Genomic DNA, 19,578 nt, shown 5'->3' on the forward strand with positions numbered 1-19,578 from the left:
TGGATTCAGGTGAATGCAGCATGGATGGTTATACCCCAGGATGCCATTCGCACCTTATACGCGTCGATGCCATCACGTATGGAACAATTTATCAGTGGTCATAGAGGACCCAGTGCATACTAGGCAACAGGACACATGCTGAACCTAGGTGACTGAAATGCTAATCGTTTCTGCAGAACATACTAATGAACATGTCTTGTCAATATGAACTTCCTATCTCTAGTCTTTCAAGGTTGTTCTGTTTTTATGAACATGAGTGCATATGGCCCAAGTCATTCCTCATCCTGGATACTCTGAAGACTTTCTCGATGGTGTGCCTCTACATCCCCAACAACCATGGATGGCTCTTCCACTGACATTCAAGGAATTCAATGCTGCTTTCAGTAAACTGAAAGCTGACAAGGCTCCTGGCCCAAATAGCACTCCTCTGGAACTGATTCAAAGTGGAGGCCTACCTCTAAATACCAGACTTAATACTCTTGTCCTCTTAATACGGGAAACCTGAAAAGTACCTGGTGACCTTAAAAATGCAACTATTGTTACTCTTTTCAAAAAAAGGTGATCGTAGTATTTGTGGCAACCATCAGAGTATATCATTGATATCTATAGCAGGTAAAATTCTTGCTAGAGTGTTGCTCACCTGAAAATTATTCCCGAGAGGATCCTACCCGAGTCGTACTGTGGTTTTCAAATGTCCAGAGGCACAACAGATATGATTTTCTGTACAAGGCAAATCCAGGAAAAATGCACAGAGCAACAAACTCCTTTATACCTACTGTTCTATGATCTGGGACAGGCTTTCGAATCAGTCCCGAGATCAGCTATGTGGACAGTACAGAAACACTTTGGCTGTCCACAGTATTTTGTAGATATAGTCAAGGTTCTTCATGATAACACGTCTGGGCAAGTCGTTCATAAAACTATTATCTCTGCTCCATTTCTACTCACTCATGGATTGAAACAAGGATATGTGCTTGCTCCAACACTCTTCGGTCTTTACCTAGCTGCCATGCTATATGGAATATCTACAGACAACCGAGGTGTAAAGGTCAGATATCGCTTTGATGGGGGACTATTCAATCTGGCTAGACTTCGCTCCCAAAAGCTTACAAAGATTTCTTCCGTTATGGAATTGCAGGATGCAGATGACGCTGCCGCACCTGCTTCACACCTGAGGAGCTGCAGTAGTCAGTCAGTTATTTCAAAAGTGCTTGTGATCGTTTTGGTCTCTCCATTAATGTTTAGAAAACCAAGGTACTCTCACAGCTTGCACCAGGATCGAACTGCCCACCTTTCAATATCTCCATTGCGGATACTCCACTAGAGCAGTTTGCCCACTTTTTATATCTAGGAAGTATTCTCTCAATAAATGATAACTGTTCACAAGATGTTGATTGGAGAATTGGTGCTGCCCGCTCAATATTTGGACGTTTATCCCGTCGTGTCTTCACGAATAAGGACCTTACAATGCATACCAAGATCATGGTTTACCATGCTGTTGTCATATGAAGAGGTTTTACGGTTGTGAAACGTGAACCCTCTACTGTCAGGATATCAAAAAGCTCGAACACTTCCATCTGCAAAAACTTAGATCCATCTTGTACATCAAATGGGAAGACTGGGTCACCAACCTTGAAGTTCTTGAGAAAACACATGCTACAAGCATTGTGGCTACCATCATTGGCCACCGTCTCAGATGGATAGGGAGCGTTCATCACAGGAGTGAAACCAGGCTTCCTCGTCAACTTCTGTATGGTGAAATTTTTCCGGCACATGACCTCGTGGAGCCCCTTTGAGGCGTTTCAAGGATCAGCTAAAGCATACTACGATAAGAGCTGGAATTAACACCCAATCCTGGGATAAGCTTGCTGAGAATCGTACACTTTGGCGCCACACTGTTTCTACATCAGTTTCGATGTTTAAAGAGGAACGACGGTGACGTGAAAAGGATAAACGACAAGCGCGGAAGCTCAGTTCCGCCCTGCCCCAACCATTTCTCGTGATCTGTGTGGCCGTATGTTTCATGCCAAGATTGGGCTACTAAGTCATATGAAACATACAATGCTTTGTGAGTGTGAAAATGTAAGCTGCTGAAGAACATGTTTACTCGGATATGAATTGCTGCTGACAACGATGACTGTTTCACCCAAAACGTAGGTTTTTAGAGAAAAAACATATAAAAGAAAAAAGAGGTTTGTCTATTTATTTTCGGTTTTTTTTTTTTTTTTAGATTTTTCTTTTCAAATAATAACACAAATCTAGAACTGTTACTTCCTTCTTCCTTCCCTAGTTCCTCCAGAATTCAAAGAAAATCTTCAGAATCGCTGTAACGTTGAGCCCAGAACGAAAGAGTAGGCCTAAGCACCGTAGGTAACTAGATTGCCAACTCCTCGTTAGGAAAATCTTTATGCCACACTAGTTTACCAAACGGTAAATGTAACTCAGAAATCATCATCATCATCATCATCATCATCATCATCATCATCATCATCATCATCATCGGTTTACCCTCCAGGGTCGGCTTTTCCCTCGGACACAGCGAGGGATCCCACCTCTACCGCCTCAAGGGCAGTGTCCTGGAGCTTCAGACTCTTGGTCGGGGATACAACTGGGGAGAATGACCAGTACCTCGCCCAGGCGGCCTCATCTGCTATGCTGAACAGGGGCCTTGTGGAGGGATGGGAAGATTGGAAGGGATAGGCAAGGAAGAGGGAAGGAAGCGGCCGTGGCCTTATGTTAGGTCCCATCCCGGCATTCGCCTGGAGGAGAAGTGGGAAACCACGGAAAACCACTTCCAGGATGGCTGAGGTGGGAATCGAACCCACCTCTACTCAGTTGACCTCCCGAGGCTGAGTGGACCCCGTTCCAGCCCTCATACCACTTTTCAAATTTCGTGGCAGAGCCGGGAATCGAACCCGGGCCTCCGGGGGTGGCAGCTAATCACGCTAACCACTACACCACAGAGGCGGACTAACTCAGAAATACTAGAAAAAATAACTAAATACTTACATCTTCTGTTGAGGGATGGACAAACAATTGTCGCTTAACTCGCTTCTGCTCGCAAGACGGCAGATTGGCTGTCGCAGTTAGCTTTCGGACTGTCATGAGATGGTAGAGAGGGGTGGACGGGCTGAAATCGAACTCCAGCTATCGTATTTGTTACCGAGTTTTTGTGGTAGTTAAGCATGAAAGAAGGTGCTGGGTGGTGAATAGGTCTCAAGCTACTAAAGAGAAATTAAATTTTAAAATTTAACAAGGTTATATTTTCTTTTCAAAATTAGGTAACAACAAATAGAACAGGTACTTAGTAGCCGAAATACAACTTGAAATGTACAATTACAGGGATTAAAGAATTTGGGCTTCGAGCCCTGAAAACACAATTCTTGAGCAACTAGCTCAACTTTACGATATACCAATTTCAACAAAAGGGGCAGAAGACCCCACTCAAACCCTGGAGCCCTTGCTCCAAATTACACAGCAAAGCCTCCTCGAGGCATACAACTCTCAGTTTTAGAAAAGAGCCACTCGCTCTTAAAGTTAAGCCTCTCCCAGGCCACACCAAACTCAACTTTCAAGTTGTCCTCAAAGGACATATACACAGGGGTAAAATACCCAACCTACTGAGGTCTATTAGGTGAGAAAAGATTAATACATGACCTCTAAAATACAACTTGAGAGGAGGCGAACTTGCACTCCTAATACACTTTGCTTAAGACCTACTTGGCACTAGGCCGTTAATACAAGGGCTAATCCCATACTACAGAGGTGACTTAAAGGCAATTTACATTACATTACGGGAGAATTGGTTGAGAAAAATAAGTTCACCTCAAGACGATGTGAGTGGGAACTCGAGAGGGTTAGCACTCTCTATCCCATAATGTAGCTTTACAAGAGAATAGAAGAAAAGAGTAGTTACATTTTAGGAAAAGGTTACATGATGGAAAACGCTTCGAACCCGCCGCGAGAGTTAAACTGCCGACCTAGCAAGAAAAGAAGATATTAATAGGCCATTACCTGGTAGTAGATCGCTGCCGAGGAAAGAGGCGCTTCCCGCCTCCTGCTATGTACTTAATACACTGAAAGATGGAACAGAAGTGGCCCGGAGACCCTAAAATCAGCAGTTTAAATACTCTCGCAGAAAATTCTAGGCGTTAGGGGAAAGAAAACACCCTCCCACAAAGATTTTATTGGGTAGGACCCCGCAACAGATACAAGATGGGGGAAGATACCCCTGATTGGTCAGAAATTCATTGAAGAAATTCGTGATTGGATACATTCAAAGCAAGGGGAAGAAAGGGGTAAATATTGCCAACTTAAACAATGACAGAAAGAAATTTAACAAAGAACAAACTCCTGAAAAAAAATAGTTCTTTGACTCCGCACTAGGTTGCACTATTGTTGATCTACAGTAGTGTCCTCTAGAAGAGAAAGTTCACACTTCTTAATACAAGCAAAACAAAAGTACGTCGAAAATGACACAGTTCACAAACTCAAAATTTTCCACGTGGTGACATCTTCTGAGAAAGTAGAGAATTAATAGAATAGATAAAGTTCAACCTTCCTCCAGAAGAGGAGTTTCAGCTGGCGCAACTTTTAAATAAACGGTGTAGAGGTGTACCGCCGGGTACAGACCTCCCCCCCCAAAAGTTCCTCCAGGGGTGACACATGAAATCAGTTTGAAACAAAGTCCAAGTAATGATGTTGATACGAAGATAGATAGCAGAAGCATTTACAAGATTTCTTAATTCAGTTTCAAAATGTTGTTGTTGCAGGTGAATGAAAGTCTTTAAGTTTGTAGAATTTGAATTTCTGAAGATAAACTTTTAATGCTTAAAAGTGAAGAAAAGTTTTGCGATGTCCACCAAATATTGTTGTTAAATTCCCAAATGTAATTATTGCTTATGGTGACTGTCCATGTAGTTGATGTAGATTGAGTCGAATGGCCGGACCGGCCGTTGCAGCTTGCGTCCAACGGAGGCCGCTCGGACCCCTTAAGTACCCTGAGATACCGCTCGCCCGCACTATGAGGGGAGCAGAGGTGTTGAAGTACGCCGCGCCCGCGGTGAACAGATACAGGCTGCGGGCATGTAGCAGGTCGTGCGCCGCACATCAGCCTTGGCCGGGAGGTGAGCTCCGGCTCGCCGTGCACATGTCGTCCTCGCTGGAGAGGAGGGGGCCCATCCCCCTCCCCAGTCGCTGCACGGCGCTGCGCGGCTGCGGGGGCGCTGAAACATTAAAGCTAGACGGCAGAATTGTGTTGGACAATCATTTTCTTTGAGGGTACAGGCTTTATGGAGAGGTTGAGGGGCCAGCGGCGTGTAGATACCCATTGCATTAAACATTATGAAGCCACAGTGTAAGGTGGAGCAGGAGACGGGAGCGTGGTAATGGCCGTGGCAAGGACAGAATGGCAGTTTAACGGGTCGGGACAGGTTTTACAAAAAGCTTACATCTGAAACAAAATATTATAGGTAGTGCAGAATGCCTTAAAAGTAAAACTCAAAAAAAAAAAAAAAAAAAAATATAACCTTCATATCCTTTCAAAATAATATGAAGCAAGTTAACACAGAAATTACACCGGTTTCACCTGGGACAGGTGAACTCTAAATATCCTCTCGGTGGCTGGATTACTTAACAATAAAGTAACCGGCGTAAGAAAATCGAGAATGATACAAGGCCCATGGAATCTGGGGGCAAGCTTGCCCGCGGGAACAAAATTTTTGACCATAACCTGGTCACCTACCTTCAAAGGGGTGGGTCTCCGTCCACGATCATACCTTTCCCTAACCTTTTCATGAGACACTTTAAGATTGGCTTTAGCCTTCTTCCAAAGATCTTTGATGTTGTCCGGGTCTATTGTCTCGGGCAGAATGTCACTCAGAGACCAGAGGTTAGAGAGCGGCGAGTTGGGAACAAACTTGAACATCAAAGAAGCTGGAGTAAACTTGTGAGATTCATGAACCGCCGAATTCAAAGCAAAAGCTAACCAATGCAGGGACGTGTCCCACCTGGAAGGATCTTCATGATGATAAGCAATGAGAGCGGACCTGAGATTACGGTTAACTCGTTCAGCCAGAGATGGTTGCGGGTAATAAGCAGAAGTAGTTACATGAGATATTGATAAGTCAAAACAGAATTTACGAAATAAATTAGATGTAAAAGCCTTAGCATTATCAGATACAATATATTGACACGGACCAAAAGAAGCAAAAATAGAATTTAAGCAGGTAATGGTGGACTGAGCGGTAGCCAGCTTAGTCGGAAATAACCAGGAAAATCTAGTAAAACCATCTACACATACAAGGATAAATTTGTTGGCATTTCCCTTCGACTGGGGGAAGGGTCCTACATAATCAATATACAGGCGTTCCATGGGGCGCGATGCTTGATGAGAAGACAAAAGGCCTACCTTAGTGGACATGGTTGGTTTACTAAGCAAACAAGATTTACAGGCTTTTACAAGTTCACGAATTTCACCGTCCATACCTTTCCAGATGAACCTTTCACGAATCTTTTCACGGGTTTTAAAGATTCCAAGATGCCCCCCCAATGGGGTCTCATGATAGTATTTGAAGATCATAGGCACGAGAACAGCTGGAACGACAACTTTCATCATCTTGTCATGCCTCGAAGGGCAACATAAAACACCATTCCTCAGAACATAAGGGACGACATGCTCCCCAGAAGAAAGGGTTTCCATTATCGGAGCCAGCGTCGGATCTTCACGTTGGTATTTCTCGATATCCCTAAAGAGCATGGGAGCATCTGTTAAGATGGCATTAACACCAGATAGTATGGACTCGGAAGGTGATGAACTGTCGACCGGTTCGTGGGTCTCTACGTCGTTATGAAACATACGGCTGAGTCCATCGGCAACAACATTTTCGGTACCTCTGATATGTCGTACATCAAATTGGAAGGCAGAAATACGGATGGCCCAACGGGCTATACGACCAGTACGACGCGGCCTACCTAAGACCCAGCTTAAGGCTTGATTATCAGTCTCCAGGTCGAATTTGACATGTTCCAGATAGAGACGGAACTTTTCTAAGGCGAATAAGACTGCCAACCCTTCGAGCTCATAGATGGAATACTTGGCTTCTTGAACCGATAGAGTCCTAGATGCATAGGCGATGGGACGCCTCCCTAGTTCAGTCTCTTGAAGAAGGACTGCAGCTACAGCTGACGACGACGCGTCCGTTTGGACGATGAATTTCTTCGAGAAATCAGGCATAGCAAGTACAGGGGCATTACAGAGAGCTAATTTAAGATCTTCGAAAGCGGCTTGTTGAGAAGGTCCCCACTCGAATTTGATGCCTTTCCTACGAAGAAGGTTTAAGGGCGCCGCTCTATTAGCAAAATTAGGAATAAACTTCCTGAAGAAATTCACCATACCAATGAATCTAGCGATACCTTTGATGTCCTTAGGAGGTTTAAAATCACGGATGGCCTGTGTTCTAGAATGATCGACAGCTACCCCATCGGGTGACACAATATGCCCTAGGAATGACATTGAGGGCTTAGCAAAGGCAACCTTGGACAACTTAACAGTTAACCCAGCCTTACGAAGGCGATCGAGAACTTCTCGCAGATGATCTAGATGTTCTTCAAAGGTCTCGGAAAATACGACGACATCATCCAAGTAGTGATATAAGTACTCAAATTTGATGTCGGAAAAGACCCTATCTAGTAGCCTAGTGAGCACAGCTGCCCCCGTGGGTAGCCCGAAAGGCACGCGGTTGTATTCGTATAAGTTCCAGTCCGTGGCAAACGCTGTAAGATGTTTAGACTCTTCGGCAAGGGGAATTTGATTATAGGCCTGATTCAAGTCCAAGATGGTGAAGAACTTGGCCTTACGAAACCATGAAAAGCAAGAATGAAGGTCGGGAAGGGGCACAGATTGCAACACCACCTTCCGATTGAGAGCCCTGTAATCAATGACAGGCCTGAAGCCTCCTTGGGGTTTCGGGACTAGAAAAATAGGCGAAGAATACGCTGACTTAGAGGGCCTAATAATACCATCCTTCAACATCTGATCGATGATTTCTTTCAGAGCCTTCATTTTAGGTGGAGATAGCCTATACGGTGGAAAACGGACAGGAATCGAGTCCGTGACCTCAATTTTGTATTCAATAAGGTCAGTAACACCAAGAGTATCAGAGAACACCTCGGGAAACGACTGACACAGTTTGCGAATACTATCAGCCTGCTCCTCAGGTAGATGTCTAAGGTCTAACAACATCTCATCCTGGGTAGGCGAAATAGATGAACATGATACAGAATTACACTTTAATAGTGGGATTTTATAACTAGAAGCAAATTTGAATGTGCACGACCTAGACCGGAGATCGAGCACAAGACCAGTGTGAGAAATAAAGTCAGCTCCCAATATAATGGGGCAAGACAATTGCTTGGCCACAAACAATTTAACTTTCCATGTAAACTTAAAAACACGAATTTTGACCAGTAAGGAACCTAGAATTTCTAATGGAGATGAATTAGCCGAAACGTATTGAACAGGAGAAGAGACATAGTCAGGGAGTTTACAAACAGATTTCAATTTAGAATACCAATCAGCCGAAATAATGGAACAAACACTGCCTGAATCTAAGAGAGCTGTTATAGGCTCGTTATTTAACTCAATCTTAAGAAAAGGAACAGGTGCGGGGGTATCCGCCGCAATCCTAAGACACTCTCTGGGGCATTCAAAAAAAGAATTTGAAGATTGCTCATTCCCTGAATTCTCGACCCTTTTGCCCGGGGCTGAGCCTTGGAAAGCAGAATTAGTCGACTCAGCCGAAGCCGCTAGTCACTTTTTATTATTGGAATAGCTGGAATTTGCACCAGAAGTTGAGCAGGAGGGGGTGCTATTTGAGTTTGGGCAATTCTTGGCGATATGTGAGAAAGCCCCACATTTAAAGCAGCCTTGTGATGAGCCAGCTCCATTCCTAGTCCCACTTGGCTTGATCAGTGGACACTTGTTGCGCAGATGGTCAGGCGACCCGCAAGCATAACATTTACGGAGATTGACTGATCGGCGAGGTGGAGGCCGAGTGTTACTAAAGGAAGGCGGGGGTTCTTTCGCTACACGCAAAGAATCGGCGTATCTAACTCCTTCCGCTGAGACGGCCAACGCTTCAAGTTCAGAGAAAGTTTGCGGGCATGCCGCAAAACACAAGTATGATCTATAAGATGGTGATATGCCTTCCACAATAGCTTGTACAATTTGATCCTCAGGGAAGTGAAGAGCAAACACCCTAGTGTAGAATTTGATATCTTGTATGAAATCAGCCAAGTTTTCATCCAAGCGCTGTACACGGTAATAGTACTTCTGAATCAGGGAGGACCTGGCCCTAGCCGGGATGAAGTTAGCTAGCAAATGGGCATGGAAATCCTCAATAGATGATTGCTCGGCAATGGCTCTTACGATTTTATCAGAGAGAATACCAATAGCATACGGATAGATAATTTGCAAAATTTGACATGGCGAAAGAGAAAAAACAAGAGCATGATCCTGAAATTCCACTAGAAATCTTAAAAATGAAATTACGTCACTGGTGGTGTTGACGGAAAACTTAGAGATACCTCTAAGCAACATTGCCAATGGATGAGGCAAGCTGCTGAACCCAGGTGTCATAGTCGTTAAAGGTTTCAAGGGCAAAGAAGTTAATTCAGAGCGGATGTTACTCAATGACGCACGGCGTTCAGATTCGTTGTTCGATGGGGCAGAGATAGTTTGAGCAGCAACGGTTATCCTATTGACTTCTCCCTGAGGAGGCTCTTCCTCGTTACCTACATTCACCGTGGCGGGTTGATCAGTTTTGGGAGGAGCTTCGCCGGTTAGCAATTGAGTGACCTCATTAGACAATTCAGAAATAGTTTCAAGGAGCGTATTAGCTTGCTTCCTCTGAACGTCATTCACCTTTAGAGACAATAGATCATTAACTCTATTTGCAAAGTGATACAGCCTGCCTTGCACACGCTTAATTTGATTAGGAGATGGATCGTTTTCATCAAAAAAGCTGACTACCGATGCTAGCCCCGTAATATTCTCGACAATCGTGGAAAGAGAGTCATCAATTTCTTTCTCTCCCAAATTGGGGATGGAAATGGGCAAATCAAGGGACTCTCTAAGCTTGTTAGTATCTATTGCAACCGTGCCTCCAGATTGAACATTTCTGATAGTTAACTCATATATCAACTCCTCTTTGCGCAAGTAGTTAAGGAGGAGAACATCGCGAGGGCCGGGCATGATGACAGAACAATTTTGAAAAACTCAAAAAATTCCAGCAACTGAGAAAATTGTTAGAGTTCGAATCAAAGCAATGTTTAGCCGTCAAAAGGGGCTAAATTGAGACCCATTCAACCACGCTCTGCTACCACTTGTTACCGAGTTTTTGTGGTAGTTAAGCATGAAAGAAGGTGCTGGGTGGTGAATAGGTCTCAAGCTACTAAAGAGAAATTAAATTTTAAAATTTAACAAGGTTATATTTTCTTTTCAAAATTAGGTAACAACAAATAGAACAGGTACTTAGTAGCCGAAATACAACTTGAAATGTACAATTACAGGGATTAAAGAATTTGGGCTTCGAGCCCTGAAAACACAATTCTTGAGCAACTAGCTCAACTTTACGATATACCAATTTCAACAAAAGGGGCAGAAGACCCCACTCAAACCCTGGAGCCCTTGCTCCAAATTACACAGCAAAGCCTCCTCGAGGCATACAACTCTCAGTTTTAGAAAAGAGCCACTCGCTCTTAAAGTTAAGCCTCTCCCAGGCCACACCAAACTCAACTTTCAAGTTGTCCTCAAAGGACATATACACAGGGGTAAAATACCCAACCTACTGAGGTCTATTAGGTGAGAAAAGATTAATACATGACCTCTAAAATACAACTTGAGAGGAGGCGAACTTGCACTCCTAATACGCTTTGCTTAAGACCTACTTGGCACTAGGCCGTTAATACAAGGGCTAATCCCATACTACAGAGGTGACTTAAAGGCAATTTACATTACATTACGGGAGAATTGGTTGAGAAAAATAAGTTCACCTCAAGACGATGTGAGTGGGAACTCGAGAGGGTTAGCACTCTCTATCCCATAATGTAGCTTTACAAGAGAATAGAAGAAAAGAGTAGTTACATTTTAGGAAAAGGTTACATGATGGAAAACGCTTCGAACCCGCCGCGAGAGTTAAACTGCCGACCTAGCAAGAAAAGAAGATATTAATAGGCCATTACCTGGTAGTAGATCGCTGCCGAGGAAAGAGGCGCTTCCCGCCTCCTGCTATGTACTTAATACACTGAAAGATGGAACAGAAGTGGCCCGGAGACCCTAAAATCAGCAGTTTAAATACTCTCGCAGAAAATTCTAGGCGTTAGGGGAAAGAAAACACCCTCCCACAAAGATTTTATTGGGTAGGACCCCGCAACAGATACAAGATGGGGGAAGATACCCCTGATTGGTCAGAAATTCATTGAAGAAATTCGTGATTGGATACATTCAAAGCAAGGGGAAGAAAGGGGTAAATATTGCCAACTTAAACAATGACAGAAAGAAATTTAACAAAGAACAAACTCCTGAAAAAAAATAGTTCTTTGACTCCGCACTAGGTTGCACTATTGTTGATCTACAGTAGTGTCCTCTAGAAGAGAAAGTTCACACTTCTTAATACAAGCAAAACAAAAGTACGTCGAAAATGACACAGTTCACAAACTCAAAATTTTCCACGTGGTGACATCTTCTGAGAAAGTAGAGAATTAATAGAATAGATAAAGTTCAACCTTCCTCCAGAAGAGGAGTTTCAGCTGGCGCAACTTTTAAATAAACGGTGTAGAGGTGTACCGCCGGGTACAGTATTCACAAAGACACACACACACACACACACACGAGATGCTGTCAATTGTGTACGGTACACTGTTTTATTTACAAATTATATACACATTGTACACACGCATTAATAAACCTCCGTCTTGACTGAGTCAAGAAGAAGACTGCCAAATTAACATGTCAACCAACTACCAACACAACAAAATCACAACATGAGTTCACACACTTGACCAACGACTTTCACTAGCAACAACTTTCGCTAACTCAACTCAACAACCTAAGACTGTCTCTCTATATACCTTGCCTCGCCAGGCTTCCAGAAAAGTATGACACGACATGTTTTCTCGTATTTTCTCGAGTCTCCGGTAACCTATGTACAAATGAATAAAACATTCTCTAAAGCTCTAGTGACAACAGTGCGTTGTTCTGGACTATTACCCTGTATTGCACAACATTACATCAGGTTTGTACAGGTACATCATATTTACAGGCAATAATAAATTACATACTATTAATTACGTGTTCTTACATTAAATAAAATCGTGTTAATATACATAAGTTACAGCAGGCGTATCGTGACATAACCTCGCATGTTCTTGTTACACAATACAGGTCACACAACACACAAATAATAAATTATATGACTACGGTTTATACCAAATAAAATCTGTACTGACAACCTGCCGTACACAACTGCGTAGATAATAATAATAATAATAATAATAATAAAAATAATAATAAAAATAATAATAATAATAATAATAATAATAATAATAATAACACCTACTAATCGAGCTCGATATTTTCTATTTATTTACCCATGGGTTTAGAGAATTGTATCCAAGTTATACTACCGTACTTACATTTGCATCACAGCTAGCAACAAGATGATTCAGGAATGCTGTGCCTCTCAGGCCTTTTTCAACTCTCTGGTGAGAAATGTGTCACATAATACAATCTGCTGTCTGCATGAGCGGATGAAGGTTAAGTTTTCTTTGTATTTCTCCCTCTTCCCACACTTACACGTTGTATGTTCCTTTTCAAGTTCCTGTCTATGTCATGTCTTGATTTGACACTTATTTATTGTTCCTTTCCAGTACACTACAGACACCACTGAATATGAAGTAAAATAGCCATTTGCCTTAAGGAGAAGGAATATCATGTCCATGTGGAAATGAGAATTATCTCTAGTGATGGCCGCACCATTTGATGGGAAAGCTTTAAAAAACTTATTTAACCCTTAATAACTCACATCGGGTCACAGAGTCCCGAATGAATGTTCTTGTATCAATTCTCAGTGATACATGGTATTATATAATATCGCCAGCACTATGTAATTTCCAGTGGCGTATGCTGGTATCAAGACGTGGGCTACCACTAGACTTAAGTTACCCCTTTTCGATAGTTGGTTTAGTGAACGTCGAGTCTTAAGCATTTTGAGCTGCAGCCAATAGCCAGTGGAGAAGCCTGCTGTGTTGTCAAGGCTGCTTCACAAGCTACTGCCCTGGCCTCTGCCACTGCCAATCCTCAACACCTGATCAATCGAGTTGGTAGCTTAAGGTTTAGCAAATTGCAGTTCAGCTTTGAGGCTAAATGGATGGAATACCTGCCTGTGGTCCGACGGCCCCGGTTCAATTTTCAGAATCAATCCCTCATACTGTTAATTGTTAATTCCCCTGGCTTAGGGATTGGGTATTTATGACGTCTTCGCCATTCATTTTATCCTTATTAGGTCACGACCAAGCGTATACAGATGCCATGTACCATTATTATTATTATTATTATTATTATTATTATTATTATTATTATTATTATTATTATTATTATTATTATTATTATTATTAACATCGTCATAATCGTTAAATAACGATGTTGAATTTTTTTAGCGGTCGTACCCATCATTCACTGGTTAATTAGCTTCCTCGGGAGATCAGTGGTGGTGTCCGACCCATAATCACGGGTTCGATTTCAACCAACAAAAGAGAACACTAAACCTGAAAGATTGCATTTCATTTTAGCAGATCTACCTATAAAAATAAAACTATATTACTCCTATAACAACAGGCCTGCAGTGTCTTCTTACAATGATGTAGAAGTAAACGGGAGTGAAATACCAGCACTCCGTTATCTATATAATTAAGTCAGAAGGATGAGGTGTGGAAGTATATACGATGAGTAACGCATGGTTGATAGTTAGCTGTGGCGATCTGACGGACCGAAGCCTAGCCGTTGCCTACGAGATATACAAGGCCGGGACATAGCTACTAATTTGTCGCTGAAAAAGCGGCCCGACCGTATTCACGCTTTGGCCGCTAGATGTCAGGTTTCCGTTCTGTTCTTGGCAAGGTCTGTCTAGGGAGGTCAAGTCACGAATGCTACTTATGGAGCCGCCATATTGGGTCTTTAAGCGAGCGTAACCAAAGGCAAGTGTATTCGAATTTAGGGGATTTCGGTACCGTACATTGAAATAAAAACAAAATACCAACTATTTTTCATAAAGATTTTAATTGGACATCTACTGTTCATGTATACAACGTATATAAATCTATAACGCTTAAATGATATGAGTACATTCACAGCTATTTGAATAGGAAGATAATTAACAGAGCCTGAAATTGTTCTTTTTTTGAGATACAGTTATCAACAGAAAAGCTCATGTCCTACTCTTTTACGTCCTTACAACTTGGTCTTACTATGTTTCTTATTAATATCGTCTGTCAAATGCGTAATCTTATTGACAGAAACATAGAAATCTGTACAGTACCTGCGTCATATTATGATTACCAGTACGGTACGTGAAATACTGAACTTGCAGTATTGTACTTAAAGTACTAAAAGACAGTTGTCATAAATTACCTTCAGCGTTTTCTTTATTAAGAAAGTAATTACCGACACTGCGTTTCTAAAAGGTTACCCCAGTATGTTGACAAACACTGAATACCTCTTGAGTTGAGTGCATTAAATTATGAATGGTAACTGTTGTTATCCATTCATGTGGTATTTCTTTGGGTCCTAAGGCAAAAATATTCTGCACATACGCAACGAGAGTGATGTTCTTAGCTACTCTTAACTACTTTATTGATAACCCATGCCGCTATATACTACAAAGTGGTAGTGGTGATTATTGTTTTAAGAGGAAGTACAACTGGGCAACCATCCTCTATAAACACTAATCATAAGAAAACAAATGAAGGTATCGGCAAAAGAAAGATGAAGGCCACAAAGTGTGTGGAAATGAAAAACTTCCTAGGCCTCGAATGCCCTAATGCCATCGCCGTCGGAAAAGAACAAGTGTAATGATGATGATGATGATGATGCTTGTTATTTTAAGGGGCCTAACATCGAAGGTCATCGACCCAGTACAAGTGTTGACCAGGAGAGGTCGGATGGGCTAGAATAGGTGAGAGTCTGACACAAGTGAGTGAAAGCAATGTCAACATTCAGCTAAGGGCCTCGTAGTCACAACCCAAAATAGATTTCCCGTTGTGGGTGGGGACAATAGAATAACACCCACGGTATCCCCTGCCTGTCATAGAGGCTACTGAAAGGGGCGTCAGGAGCTCCTAACTAGGGAGCGTGGGTTGGCGACCACGGGGCTCTTAGCTGAGTCGTAACATTCATGCATATAATAATAATAATAATAATAATAATAATAATAATAATAATAATAATAATAATAATAATAATAATAATAATAATAATAATAATAATAATAATAATGGTTTATTTTAGGGACTACATTAGGATATTATGTTAGACTACGGTACGTTAAATTACAGTAGGTGGTTAGTGCGAGTGAAGCGAGTGTTGTGATCTTGAAGTATTTGTCCAGCCATAATGTACTCTAGAGAGCATTTAAGATGAATGATATTTAGCTTAAATAATAACTACAGTACCGTATACGACTGCTATTAACAATGGTTGCGTTGATGGCAAGCTGAACACAAATTGTTGGTTTGAAGTGATAGGCCTATTGTTTGTCGTGATTGTAATTGGTAAATGAACAGGAACAAGCATTTTAAATGTAGGGTTATAAAGATACTGTCTGTAGTTTACATGAAAAGGAATAGAATGAAATGGCGTATTGCTTTTAGTGCCGGGAACGCCCGAGGACAAGTTCGGCTCGCCAAGTGAAGGTCTTTTGATTTGACACCCGTAGGCGACCTGCGCGTCGTGATGAGGAAGAAATGATGATGAATACGACACATACACCCAGCCCCCGTACCAGCGAAATTAACCGGAATCGAACCCGGGACCCCTGACACCAAAGGCCAGCACGCTAACCATTTAGCCATGGAGCCGGAAACATGAAAGGGAAATTTTCATAAACATCAATACTACTATTACACATTTCCTGTTACTTTTCTTGTTTGTTTTGTCTTTCTTTGGGAGGTTTCCTATTGTATGTCAAAGACTTGGATGGATTAGGGACGTTGAAAATTGTTGGGATGGAGTTCCACTTGAGTAGTTTCCGTCCATCTTCCCTCTTAAATTCAAAATGCGATTCTTCAAAATGATGCTAGAAGAAAATATATAATAAGGCATATAAATATAAAACATCGTTCATATAAACATTCTATTATTCAGGAATAATACGAATGTATAACTTCACTAAACGCGCACAAGACGGAATTATCTGTAGGTTGCCATATGTCACGCCTACAGTTTTGTACCCACTGAGATCTTCTTTGCTTATCTCTCGGGAAGCGAAACAGTCTAATTCTGTCAGTTGTCTTACTTTGACAATATGGCGAGGTACAGTATCCCATTTTCCTTCAAAATACAAGTAATAACTCACATCATTACATCGGGCACGCCCACACAAGAACGATATTTAAGACCCAATATGGCCGCCACCGCAAAGGATTGTGGTAGCGTGACCAGACCTTCCTAGACAGACCTTGGTTCTTGGCGGCGTTTAACCATGTGATATGCGGAGTAATTGTGATGCTGTCTTGATTTTGTGCAATTTATTGTGAATATTGTTTCTGTCGGTGAGTGTCTGTGAGGTTGAGAAGAAGGTGCACTGTTGTGTACCTCTCTATTTCGGATGATACTAAAAAAGCACGAAAATTGACGTTCCATAGTTTCCCTTCCGAGTGCGGTTTAAGGGAGAAACGGAAGCAAACTATTTCTAGGCAAAGTGATATAGTAGGATCTCTTTAGGTACCTAGCAATTCTTCTCATAACAGATTTCAGTGTAAGCACATCAATCAAATTTCCTTCTGTTTTCATTGTGTATCGTGTTCACAAACAGGAAAATGTCAAAAGCAGGAAGCGTCCAGCTCCCAAAAATGATCTATTGCCATCAAAATTTAGTAAAAGTTCCGATTCAGATAACGATGAATATACCACATTTTCATACGTCAGCCACAAACGAAAAAGGAGTACAAGTCTCGTTTCTATATCGAGGAAAGTCTACGAGTATCTCTGTTAAATCTAAAAAATATACGGATGAGAAAATTAAATACCAGATTACAGAAAATAATTTGTAAATTGAGGAGTAGGATACGGGTAATGAAATCAGAAAAAAAGTTTTACGGTATCTGAACTTGGCCAAAAAGCAAACCAAATTGAAAAGCATGCTAAAATTGGTCATTTAGGAGCTTTATTCCTGTTAGAACGAATTTAATTTTCTTCTGCTTTCTTCATCCATTTACCCTCCAGGGTCGGTTTTTCCCTCGGACTCAACGAGGGATCCCACCTCTACCGTTCAAGGGTAGTGTCCTGGAGCACCAGACTTTGGGTCGGGGGATACAGCTGGGGAGGATGACCAGTACCTCGCCCAGGCAGCCTCACCTGCTATGCTGAACAGGAGCCTTGTGGAGGGATGGGAAGATTGGAAAGGACAGGCAGGGAAGAGGGAAGGAAGCGGCCGCGGTCTTAAGTTAGGTACTATCCTGTCATTTGCCTGGAGGAGAAGTGGGAAACAACGAAAAACCACTTCGAGGATGGCTGAGGTGGGAATCGAACCCACCTCTACTCAGTTGACCTCCCGAGGCTGAGTGAACCCCGTTCCAGCCCTCGTACCACTTTTCAAATTTCGTGGCAGAGCCGGGAATCGAACCCGGACCTCCGGGACTAACCACTACACCGCAGAAGCGAACACAAATTTAATTTTACACGAAGAAAAAAGAGAAATACGGTGAAACGACGCTAAATATTTGCGTATCGGGCATAACATCGCTCACCAAACAGCGGTTTCAATACGAATGTCAAAATATCAGATGTGCGGAGGAAAAGATTGGATCGCTGATAATTGGTGAAAGGGCGATTAAACACAAAGTTATTTATGACCGCAATCTCGATCCGCTTATCGGATACTTTGAGGCACAATTAAAGGAATCGTTAAGAAGTGACAAACTCGCCATCAGATTTCTCTGCTTCTTTCGTGAATTACTCATTTCGTTTAAGCATATTGTAAGAAATATGTTGTAGAAAATAAGTCAAACAATTGCTCTTGGTCTATCTTTGATCTCATATCTGTTTGCTGCCTTCTGAAATTACTAGTTTTAATGAATTTTTATAGTTTTTCATATTCGAACGTGTTGTAATGAGCGGGCGAGGCAAAACAGTAAAGAGAACTCTAGCGGCACTTGCCGGAAGTATCTCGAGGACGAGTCTAGTGTGCTGTATTTTCCGGCCTTGTGTATCTCGTAGGCAACGGCCTAGCACCAGCACACCTATCCTCCGCCGGTCCCCGCGCTTGTAGGCATACAGCAGCAAGCCGCGTGTGGCGAGTCGCGGGGAACGGGACGAGAGTGTGGGCTGCAATATCAGTCTCCGAAGCCTTGTTCTCAGAAATACATGCGACGTCTTTTCACAGTTGCTTTCAAGGTTTGCAAATGGAACAATGTGTCAGATGCTTACAATATAATGTGCTTTAGATTTCCATTGCTCGCATTCGAGGTTTGGGCTTCACTGATAGCCTTGGTAGCCCTCAGTATACGCCACTGGAAATTTCATCTGCTATTGAGTTATTCGTCATATTGCAGTAGGCCTAGGTGTGTTTGTTGACAATAATTTCTTGGCGATCTGCTATTGTTATGAGATTTGTCAAATGAAAGTGACTAAGGTATGAGTGATGGTAGTAATGCCATTCCTTACGCAGCCAGTCCCTGCTATGAATGGTGTGAAAATGTTACTCATAGGGTCGGTTGGTGCATGCATTTGAGTGGGCATGGCAGACCGATATGTAATAGCAAATTCTGGCTCGGTGAGGAAAGCAACGAGAAACTACCTCACTCCTCATTTCCCTAGTACGCTTCTTCAATGATGCCTAGGCCATCTATGACAGCTGATGGCGGAGCTGTTGAGGACTAAACATACATGCTTAGAAATGACTAGAAAATTAGTGATCGGGCAAGTTGGCCGTGCGGTTAGGAGCGCGCAGTTGTGAGCCCGCATTCGGGAGATGGTGGGTTCGAACCCCACTGTCGGCAGCCCTGAAAATGGTTTTCCATGTTTCCCCATTTTCACACCAGGCCATAAGACCTATCTGTGTCGGTGCGACGTAAAGCAAGTAGCAAAAAAAAAATTAGTGTTCAGCTAAACATATTTCCTGTGTAAGTGTTATGTTGTGCTGCGGCTGCATGGTTTAACTGGTTAGCATTTTGGCCTTTACTCCAAAGGTTCCTGGGTTTAATTCCGGCTGGGTCAGTGATTGTGACCTTCATTGGTTATTTCCTCCAGTTCATGACTGGGCGTTTGTGCTGCATACAACATTCATCATATGCATTGCCCCATTC

General features: G+C 42.3%; 1 protein-coding gene across 1 annotated transcript in view; it reads left to right on the top strand.

Moving 5' to 3' along the window:
• Positions 1-823: 823 nt before the first annotated feature.
• Positions 824-19,578, top strand: part of LOC136877673 (dynein axonemal heavy chain 8) — a 353,345-nt gene continuing 334,590 nt past the window's right edge. The window contains exon 1 of the mRNA XM_068228699.1: positions 824-1,048. Within this exon, the coding sequence (XP_068084800.1) occupies positions 824-1,048 (225 nt within the window). The remainder of the gene's footprint in view (positions 1,049-19,578) is intronic.

The sequence above is a fragment of the Anabrus simplex genome, chromosome 7 (genome assembly GCF_040414725.1).
Source record: "Anabrus simplex isolate iqAnaSimp1 chromosome 7, ASM4041472v1, whole genome shotgun sequence".
Lineage (NCBI taxonomy): Eukaryota > Metazoa > Arthropoda > Insecta > Orthoptera > Tettigoniidae > Anabrus > Anabrus simplex.